The sequence below is a fragment of the Nansenia antarctica genome, assembly GCF_963989245.1.
Source record: "Nansenia antarctica genome assembly, chromosome: 12".
NCBI classification, from domain to species: Eukaryota; Metazoa; Chordata; class Actinopteri; order Argentiniformes; family Microstomatidae; genus Nansenia; species Nansenia antarctica.
The window spans coordinates 7,136,536-7,147,594 of NC_137682.1; the positions used below are offsets into that span (position 1 = coordinate 7,136,536).

The 11,059-nt window shown below is 41.8% G+C and overlaps 1 protein-coding gene across 1 annotated transcript in view; it reads right to left on the reverse strand.

Annotated features, from left to right (window-relative positions):
* LOC308168741 (WW domain-containing adapter protein with coiled-coil-like) overlaps positions 1-9,443 on the reverse strand; it is a gene marked incomplete at its 5' end in the record, with an annotated part of 19,950 nt that extends 10,507 nt beyond the window's left edge. Inside the window, 7 exons of the mRNA XM_080543374.1 lie at positions 919-1,188; positions 1,354-1,454; positions 1,572-1,687; positions 2,733-2,824; positions 8,060-8,252; positions 9,119-9,155; positions 9,406-9,443. Of these exons, the coding sequence (XP_080399500.1) occupies positions 919-1,188; positions 1,354-1,454; positions 1,572-1,687; positions 2,733-2,824; positions 8,060-8,252; positions 9,119-9,155; positions 9,406-9,443 (847 nt within the window). The remainder of the gene's footprint in view (positions 1-918; positions 1,189-1,353; positions 1,455-1,571; positions 1,688-2,732; positions 2,825-8,059; positions 8,253-9,118; positions 9,156-9,405) is intronic.
* Positions 9,444-11,059: the final 1,616 nt, after the last annotated feature.

The window sequence follows — 11,059 nt, forward strand, 5'->3', positions numbered from 1 at the left end:
GTGCTTTATTGTTTATTAATTTATAAATAACTATTGTTATTGTTTAAATTATACATTTAGTGTTTCCCCGCTTTTCCTGGGACTTGGCCAGTTTTAGGTGCTTGAAGGAACATCATACTTGCTGGCTTGAGTAACATGTCGGTTTCTTTCACTACAGAGTTAACATTTCCACAAGCCAACTTCACGGTCAAGAAGGGCAGAGGAGTTAATAACGGTCATGCGCTCGCAATAGCATTAGAGTTTCTGACACAAGCTATGCCGCCTCATAGGCAGCGAGAATGAGGTATAGCTCGTAAAAACATTTATTACTTTTCCGATCGTACAACTGAAGGAGGAATAACATTTTTGCGGATATTAATACATAGATTTATTTCTTTTTCTCTTTGTTTTGACTTTGTCCGTCGAACAAGTGCAGGAGGACGTCCACTTGTCTGAACATAAAATGTACTTGTCCCGGAACAAGCGGACAAGCCTTAATGTCGAGCCCTGTGATATGTTTAAAACGGTCCTTCAATAGTTCATATACAATGGGTTGATCATTAGCAAGTTTACCCAACAGCACACAGTATTTGAAACCTATTTTTGAAGGACACATTTAAAAAAAAAAAGGAAAACAGGGATTACCCGATCCTCCATGCCCCTAGTTCATTTACCCACTAACCCTTTTTTTTTTCTTTAAGTAATTTTTTCTGAGTGGCACAGTCCCACTCATATTTTTTATTTGTATTGATAGATACAGTGGAGAATTAGACAGGAAGGATGGGTGAGAGAGAGGAGGGATGACATGCAGGATATGTCCCCGGCCGGATTCGAACCGGGGACCCTGCGGTTACATGGTCGACGCTTAACCCACTACGCCACCTAAGCGCCCCCCCACTAACCCTTTAAGGTGGCATGAGTGTGTCTGTGTCCACTTACCCTCATTGATCTTAGCCATGTCCATGCTGCCGTTGTTCATCTGCAGCGCGGCCTGCAGCGCCGGGAGGAGCTGCCGCAGGAGAGCAGGGTCCTGCAGCAAGGCGGGGGCCTGGGACTGAACGGCAGGGGACACCGGGACAGTGGAGGAAGAGGTGGAGGGGCAAGAACTTAGGGTGCCAGAGGAGGCGGGATTCAGACTCTGACTGGTGGAGGAAGAGGAGGATTGAGAAGGACCGGCGTTGGATGCCGACTTATCTCCTGAAGTGCTCTCTGAGGGGAAAAAAAGGGGAAAGATTGGGAATAAGTGTTTAGGCTTGGGCTTGTCTATTGCATACGACGATTTCACAGAAAATACATTAATTTCAATAGTGAAGCATAGTCATAACTACACAAGATAACCGCTGCTTCGTTGACCTTCACAGTCTCCATACTCACTTGAGGCTGCGGTCCCTTCTAAGGACTCACGCCTGTAGTCCCTGTCCTTGGGGAAACTGTTGGACGCTGCTGTCTTAGCAGGGTCTTTCTGTCTCTGCTCTCTGGGATGGAACAAAGAAAGACATGGGATTATGACCATAACCAAGTATCAGTTCAACAGTTGACTTGAAAAGAAAAAGGGGAAACATGGCTCTTCTGACAACGCTAATAAGGCCTACCTCTCTAGCCAGTCTTTGGGCTTCTCCCACTGAGAAACCTCGGTTCTGCAGTTGTAATAGTACTTCTTCCCAGAGGAGCTGATGTGCTCTGACCAGTCATCTGCAGGTTCATGGGGCTGAGGGAGGAGGGTACAACACACACTCCTTTAACACTTAACCAGCCATGAGGGGTCATTTTTACCCCTGTGACAAAAAAAAAAATCCAAAAAAATCTTTGCACTCAATAAAATTTCAGGACCCTCCTTTCATGACTTTTCCTAGATATGTGCGTTCCACCACCCAGTAGCCTTACATTTTCACAAAATCGCATCAGGATAAGCTAGTATAAAGCTATTTTGCTAGTTTTTCTGTGTAGGAAGCAGGCTAATTTACAAGCGGCCAACTAGTGGTTGTTGTTGTGTGTAAATAGCAGCTTGAGCATTGTAAAGAGGCGGCTCTTTTAGTAGGTAAAAAAGGCACGGCTGTTCTAGTGTTAACTTGATTTAGCTCTCTGCTCAAGGCATGACCATAGGTAGGACGAAGATGTATACAGAGCATGGAACAGCACCACAGTAGCTACAAACAAGGGTTCAGCTTCACAACACTGAACATAAGGGAAAAGAGTGATCCGTTTTCATGAGAAGACCCAGATGTAGAACAATCAAAACGTACGTTTTTATTCTGCTGACATTTAAACAGCCCTCAAACAACAGTTAACCATGGCACGCTCTGAGCGGTTTCCCACGTCCAGTTTTACATACAGGATGTGAGAAAATAGGCCTGACTGTTGATAAGACCAAGTCCAACCTGCATACTACATAGTCAGTCTCCTCAAGTTAAAAAGGTAGTGCTCAGAATCTCAAGGTGTGTACTAAAACTCTATTTATCTGTGTTACTCAGATCCATACAAAGGACAGATTCACAGCTGGACTACAAGGGCATCCAAAGCCAGGCAAAAGGTGATACTGGGCTTAGGGCATTCATTGAGTCATTTGCAGGCCATTTCTTATGTGCATGCACTGAGTTATCCCTTTTATTTAATTATATAACTGTATCCATAGTTTCCCCCACAATGGAGGTGAGGCTCGCTCTCGTCCTCTTACTGTTTCAACTGGTGAATTTCTGCTTTCAGGAATCAAGACATAGTTCAAGAATACACATCAATCCAGACAAGGGACTTACTCGATCTGAAGTTTTGATTTGACTTGAGTGCGAGTCAGTGCTGTGACAGCTGCTGTGATTGTGGGAATTCTCATGTGGAGAGGCACTGCTTCCTACAATGCACACAACAACAACATAATGAGAACACTTACAAGGGCATTGTTATGAGGCTTACAGTTACAGTATTCAAGCAACAATATACAGGCCTAGATGACAGGTTACAAACAATGAATCAAGAACATGTCAAAATTTGTGAAACCTAAGGAAGCTATCCATTTCGAAGACTACCAAGTAATACCGCAATGTAGCAACTGAAACAACAAAACATTGACCAGAGATTCACCCACGTGGCCCCATTATAAGGCCATTTTCGGGTATATTAACAGTGAGTCAAATTTGTGCAAATCTTGAAGAGGCTGTGTGTAAGATGTGCATGAAGGAGGTGAAAGAGGAGCAAGCAGAATCAGAGATGACTGCCTATTGTCGCGAGCCTGTAATTGACAGAGCCGCTTTTCACTGATGTCGCGGGTGGCCTGAAAGTACTTGTGCGTGTGTGCCACAAGCTCATCATCAGAGCGGCACCACAGCAGGCAAAGTTGTAAGTCCGTTACGTGTAGGGTTGGGTACCGTTTGGGTTTTATCCGGTACCGGTACCTAACCGATACTTTAAAAACGGTACCGGTACCAAAACGGTACTTAATTCGGTACTTTTTATTTTTTTAAATGACATATATATATATATATATATATATATATATAATAATAACACGGTCGACAACATTAAACAGCTTTTCACTTTTTTATTGCTGAGGCACAATATATATTAGTTAAATATACACTCAAATTAAAATAAATGAAAATAAAACTCCTGAGCCTTGGGGACTCCATTAAGCTGGGGGTGCCTATCGTTGGTACTGATGTCGAATACGAGTACACACTTGTTCGGCAGCCCCTCAAGGACATCAGAATATTCTTAGAAAAGGGATCTAGTGAAGAGGCCTGCATAGCCCCCAGAACCAAGAAGACCGAGAGGAAATATAACTCTGATGAACTGGAGCCCTCCGCCTCGTCAAAATCCAAACTCTGTTGCCGCTCAGCTACTACTCCCCTCCCCCTCTCTGGTCCATGTTGACATGACGATTCATTTTTCAGACACAGTAGTAGGATAAGGACAGTACCCGAATATCAAGAGATCCCCGATCATGTTGTCCTCCTCGCAGAGACGCAGCCACACATCCGCACAACGTCATCAACAGACGCGTCGAATCCTGGAGTGCACTGTCCAATCAAAGGCTTGCGTTCGTAAACTCGCTCTGAGAGCGTCTCAGCGCACACTGGGCCCGACGTCATAAGGGGAGCAAGTCATTTGATTGGACAGAAGGCATTCCACGAGTGGTGATCAGAATTCCAGAACGAGTTACGGAACGCACCCATAAGTCGAGCGTCGCGTTACGCCAACCCGCTAGCGGAAGTTGCTATTAGCAACCTTCTCGTTATCCTTCCGTACTCGCTGCTTTCACTGAGTGGAAATTTAACAGGCGATGTGACGTCGCGAGATAGAAAAGTACCGAAATGAGGCACCGAAATCTCCTTTGCGATTCGGTACGGGTACATACCGAATGTAAAGTAACCGGTACCTACCGGTACCGATTTTCGGTACCCAACCCTAGTTACGTGCCCTCCTGAAGCCTGAAAAAGTAAACACGCTAGTTTAGGTGAAAAACCTAGAATAGGCTTGAACGATAGCCTAATGTCTGTAGGATACACTTATGCCCATTTTGGTTAGTGCCGTTTTTGTTATTATTTGATAGATCTAGTGGATGCTATTGGCTGTGTTAGATTTGATGTTACTTTCATTCCGTTTGGTTGACAGACACCAGAGAATTAATGTCATATCCATGCACTATTTATTTTTTACCCGCTGTATTTGCAATCAAGCTTTGTATTTGTAGCTTTATAGATGTTGTTCAGAGAATAAAACTGGAACATGCATCACATTTTTGTCGTAGTGTGAAAATTAATAGTCATTATATCGCGGTTTAATTTGGGGACGGTTCGATATCGCCCAAACTCTTATGTCCTCATAATATAGATAGAATGTATGTCCTGTACGGTTATCTGTTCACCGGTGTTAATACTCAATGTACTGCTGAAACTAATGCCAGTGTGTTCCACAAGCAAAGACCCAAGAAGCTGACTACCAACTCATCATCAGCTACTTTTTGTTTAAGTTATATGTTGAGTTGAAAGAGGGAGAATAGCAGATCAGCTCATGAAGAACAGAGATGTGAGGAGAGGGAATTCTTTGATTATCAAGATCTAAAACTTGGACCAACTATTCTCACACTGTTTGGTGTAGTCATGACTCATTCTCTCTACCGTCTGAATCACACTTATACAACAGAGAAGCTAGGGAAATATTTTTTGCAGTATTTTGGTAATAGCGACACGTAATATAACCTATAACAGAACAACGGTGTGGTATTTTCATCGAGATAGGAGTCACGGTTTTAGGTTTCAGCGGGATTGGTATAGGATAAGGCAGGGCTCGACAGTGCGACTGTTTTGGTCGCATTTGCGAGTTAATATATTTCTGTGCGACTTGGAAATACATTCAATAGCACCAGTGCGACTAAAAGACTGCTGAACTACTGTCATGCGCAGTCAAACGTATGTGTATAAGCGATGAGGGAATGAAAACAGTGAACAGAAACGCGTGTCGCAGAAATGCTTCACGCGAGTCCTATATGCGCTTAAAATGCGCATTATGGGTATATGGGATACAGCTCTCATAGTTCGTAGCGCTGTGTTTTGTTAGCCGCTAGCTGCTAGCTGCTAGCAGCGTTTGCTTCCGGTTTCATTACAAAGAGGTTAACCCTATATGTGCCTGACGTCTAACAACATTCAAATGACTCTAACTTCATATTTTTTCGGATTTCAATGTATGACACATCATTTGAAAGCTTATGATCCGTAGTGCCAATCCACAACACGTCACATTTGAAAGTGTTTATGTAATTTTTTTACATTTGAAAGTGTTTTTGTTTATATATATTTATATTATACAATATACCAGTCATATTCTGGAATGTGTCTAAATGTTAAAGTTCCATAAGTATAAGCAAAATAAAGTAAGTTAGTACTTTATAGTAGTAGCATAAAAAAATAAAAAAAAACGAACCATAAACCGTGACCTAAAAACCGAGGTTCATACCGAACCGTGGGCCAACTGAAATTAATATTCTTACTTCCCCTTTACATTGTGTGAGTCTCCATTTTTATTACGGCCAAGAGCCGGTTATGGTAATTTTGATATGTTATGATTATGATAATTTGTTGTCGTTGACGAAAATTGCGCAATTTTCATTGTGCTACTGAAATTCTTGGTGTGCTACTAAATGTTTCAACATGGTAGCACAGTGCTACCTGGGGAAAAGGTAAGCGTCAAGCCCTGGATAAGGACAACAAAATATCTTAGGCTCTAAGAGTAAGCTCTCTCTCCCCCATGTCATCCTCGACTCTAAACAGTTAAGACTTCATGGCTATGGTTGGACTGACAGGTAGGCCTATTTGTGATTGTCTGAAGATTCACAATGTCAGCAGTTATTTGATAGCTTAACTGTAGGCCTAGGGGTTCCCTGTATCTTTAGTGATGCATGGCTACATTTTAGGATTCAAGGCACTACATTGTATAAAATGGCTGTTACAGGTGTTTAAAACAGAAAGAACACTCCAGCATTCAGATAGGGCTTTCACACCGGCAAAGAACCGTGCCGGTTCGCGTTCGGAAACCTCTGAACCTTGGTGCTGTCTGGCGAAGGAGCCCGCGTTCATACCAGTGTATCCTGAACCATCCGTGTCATCAACGCTGGGTGATGAAGGGGCAGGATAAACAAACAATTCACAACTAGATGGCAGCTACTTCACTGGAAAAGAGGATAATATCTTCCACTACTACAGTATCTGAAATAAACACAATTTTCTGTGAAACAAAACAAAAGACACTTTCTATATGCGTTCTTTTACTAATCAGCTGCTCCATTACTGCTATAGAAATGGCTTACGAAATTCGCGTTCGCGCGTGTGCGTGTGTGAGTTTGCTGAGCATGTGAGGAAGATAGAGAGAATAATGACACTTTTGATATTGTTTTTGATCACTAATGATTAGATTTAGATTAGATTACATTTTGTCTACTTCCTCCTTGCTGGTCTCTGCAGCCTAGAATAGGACACACCCACTGACGACGTGACTGTTCTACGTTTTGGTTCGCGCTTGAGAACCGCTATTTTTTGGTGCCCGCTGCGAACCAACTTTTCAGGTTCCGAACCAATTGAGCTTTGGTCTGAACGCGCCGGCCGGTTCCAGACTTGGTTCGCGAACGCGAACCGGCACGGTTCTTTGCCGGTGTGAAAGCCCTAACAGAGCCCCTTCTCAACCTAACCAATAACCTCAGCTAAGAGAAAAATGTGCATTAAAATCGCATATTTTATTTATTATTTTGTTATGTACAAATATAAAACAATAATGAGAATAAAGCACTGCTCATAAACACACTTCTGCACACTGTTCTTTCAGTCCACACTTACTACATTTGAGAAATGATTTTAGATGTTACAGTAGGCTTTTAAAAAAAAACGAGTGTAAAACCATAATAAAATAGAAATAAAGCAGCTGCCAAGCACTCGAGCATGAAGGTCATCATACCGTCTAAATCTCATACCGTGACACCTACAGGTACACCCCAAAGGAGACCTTTCTAGTTTCTACAAGACAGACATTTTTGGGAGAGGGTTACCCCCCTAAGCCACACTGTGCATGTCTGGTAAGGGGAACGCTTGTGTCCCCTGTCAGGGTTGTGCTGGGGATGCTGCAGCAGGCCTGTCAGTCCAGCAGCTGACTCCAGAGATGCTTTAGGCAGACTTTGTTTTTTTTCGTCTTGTGTTGTTTTGACTGACTCCGCAGAAGTGGTGTTTTCGAGAAAAACAAAACAACCCCCTTCCCTTTTTCGTCACTATTGAGAAAGGCTAATTAGTCAGTGTTAAAGAAAAGTAAGCTATATTTTGGGAAAAATTGACATTGCTTAAGTGGGGGTAATATAAATTGTCTGGAATTACAATTCATTTTTGTAACACTACACCATGTGGGGACCAGCGAAAATGATTGTCTGACCCTGTTTTGAGCTGCCGAAATCACTGGTTGGGAGTGTGGCAATCATGTTACAGGTCTTCACCCCTCTAACGCACTCAACGCCTCTGAAGATCCCCTAGGCTTCCTGAACAAGGTGAGGATGAAGACCTGGGAGCCAAAGTTAGTGTAGGTTTAGTAAGCGAGGTATTTTCGAGCTTACCGCCATCTTTGCTTCTGAGTGTATGGGATGTTTTCGCCTTGCTGTGTCCAATGCCATCGCTGTGCTTATTGACTGGACTTTCGTCGGTACGCCGGAGCACTTTGTAGGGCGGCGTGGGATCTGACGACCCGTCTCGTAACTTATCATGACGGTGAACGGTTGTAGACTGAATCTTTGGCTGGGATTTGTGGGTCTGCAAAAACAAATAGCATAAACAACAGCTCAAAGGTGGGATGAGGATGTGATGTAGGTAAATGAGTTCCTCTTTGTTGGCTACCATTCAACCAACATAAATAAGACTCCCCCCCCCCCAATCACATCACCCTAACTAACTACTGGTATAATAGACTAGTTTGAATATAGAATACAATAGAATAGCTGGCTAGAAAGGTAGCCCATCCTAGCGATATGGCCTGACTACTGTTCTGACTGGCTCATAAAAGTAAACAGTTAGCTAGCAAGCTACGTCATGAGAAAAACACCAGTTAGCTAAACTAGCTTACATAGCCAAGTCGTGACGTTAGAATGATAAGGTTCCATCTCCATTTTTGTCAAAATTTAGTTTTTTACATAATCTGATCCATTAGGTGTTTATTAATCCCTGTGTGGTGTTATTTTTAAAATGTTGACATTTTTGAGTTAGTAATTCATAAAATACAAAGGTTCCATCTCACAAAACATAATGGAATGTAAAAACTTTGACGCTCAATTATATCTCTGAACTGCCCTAAACGGAGATAGAACCTTATCATTCTAAACGGAGATAGAACCTTATCATTCTAAACTCACGAACTGGTTAGCTGAGGTTCTGCAAAGCAAATAATGTGATGCTACCAATACATTTTTAGCTGACTAGTCGAGGCGATTTAGCAGTAGTACTAGTTAAAGTCCTAGTTAATGGTCATAATATATATAAATACCCACCTTTTCATGGCCTCAAGTTTACGAGTATGTTAATTTGGTAGCTTGGTGGCTAGCTAGCTAACTGATAGTCTGGCCCCACTAAAACCTTGCTAACTAGCTAAGCTAAGCTAACGTCGTTAGCCGTAATAATGTTACCTGGTAGGGTTGAGAAGAATCCCTTCGCTGGTCGTTGCTGCACCTGAAATCACATTATTAAAAGTTATTAAAGCAATCATTAGTCAGTTACAAATAGACACATCTACTAAAAATGTTTAAAATCGCAGATTTGCTTCCTCAATAATACAGCTGCTACAAGTAGCTAACATGCTAGCCTTAGCCAACTAAGCTAACGCTTCGATAGTGAAGTTTCGAGCTAGCTTAGAGGTTTGAGCTGTCAACGGATGACAGAATAGAAAATAAGCCATCTAAGTTAGTTAGTTTACCTCTCATCGCTGAGTCTCGGCTGTTTCCTCGCATGCATTACCACCATCAATGTTGTTTATGTGTGTGTGTGCGAGGGCGAACTGTGGACCGATCTGTCTAAGTCTGACTTAAATAGAACTTAAACCTGCTCGAATTAACGGTAACAATTCGGAGTTAAGTTAAGCTAGCTGTATAGCCAGCAAATATGTTTAAATATATAGCAAAAACGACCCTAGGAGCATGATTTAATGATTTAATGCTCGGGAAACCTGCACAACAGTATCTCTCTGTGCAGCTTAGAGAATCAGACGTCGCAGTAGATGTGAACACTGTGAAGCCCCGCCTCCTCCACTTTCACAACCATTGATTTCCGGGATACTCCCATGTTGAAAACGGTCGCAAAGTTATGGAGGACCAATATTATAATAATATTTATAGAGGATATTGAGCGTCAAAGTTTTTAGTCACAGGCATTAATAAACACCTAATGGATCAGAGTATGTAAACAACTCAATTTTGACAAAAATGTTGATAGAACCTTATAATTCTAACGTCACGAACTGGTTAGCTGAGGAGGATTTAGATAAATAATGTGTTCATACATTCATTTATGTATCTATATATCTATTGTTAATTTTGACAGACTTGGTCCTTCATACAAAGTAGCCTTTACCAGAGATAGTATAATAATATTACCACTAATTTTTCCTAAACACATTTCTCTTCACATTTCTCTTCTGAAATAAGACTGAAATGAAATGCCTTTCTGGAATAAGTCTTGTCAGAGCCACCCACATCACATGAAAGGAGATTATAAGTATGCAATAAAACTATAATTGCCCCAAGTAGTATTTCAACAAGCTCTGACTGTGGGAAGCTCTCACATTGAGCTAATAACTTAAGTGGTTTCAACAAATTATTCAGAAAATATCTGAATAAAGTCAGGGGTAGTCTTTCATCTCCAAACATAGGGCACAGGCCAGGGTGTGTTGGAAATGGCATAGGCCTACTAACATACTATTCATGAATGAATGAATGAATGAATGAATGAATGAATGGTCTTTATTGTCATTGCTATAGTACAGGTACCAAACAACGACATTTAGGAGGGGTGGCTCCCCTGGTGTTAGGAAGAAAAGAAAAAGAAAAAAACAACACAAGAAGGGAAGGAGCTGGTTTACATAAATAGAGGCTATGTACACTATCCACTATACTATACTGTACAGATAGACGACTAGGGTTGATCATATTGCACATAGTGTTATTGCACATTCATTTAAAGTGTCGCAGTTTGCAGGCTTGAAATGTACATATTTGTGCCTCAGCACTACACCTGATTTTTTCAGTCCAGCAGCTGCCATCAATCCGTCCAGACTGTCCAGGGCCCAGAACCTAGGTCTTTGCTGTGTTCAGGGCCTGGATGGCCCTGGGGTAGAAGCTGTTTTGATTGATTGATTGATTGAAAACTTTATTAGAAGATTTGCAGAAGTAGGTACATGAAAGTACATATTACATACAAGGTCAACTAACAGGATAAAAACCCAAGAAAGCCACTGGCTTATTTCAATTGGGGTCCTTGATTAGGATTAGTCCTTGTGCTTCAGTCTGCTTGTCCTTGCGTGTAAGCTTACTATGTAAGCTGTAGATTTGAGTATGTTGTTCATAAACAGGTTA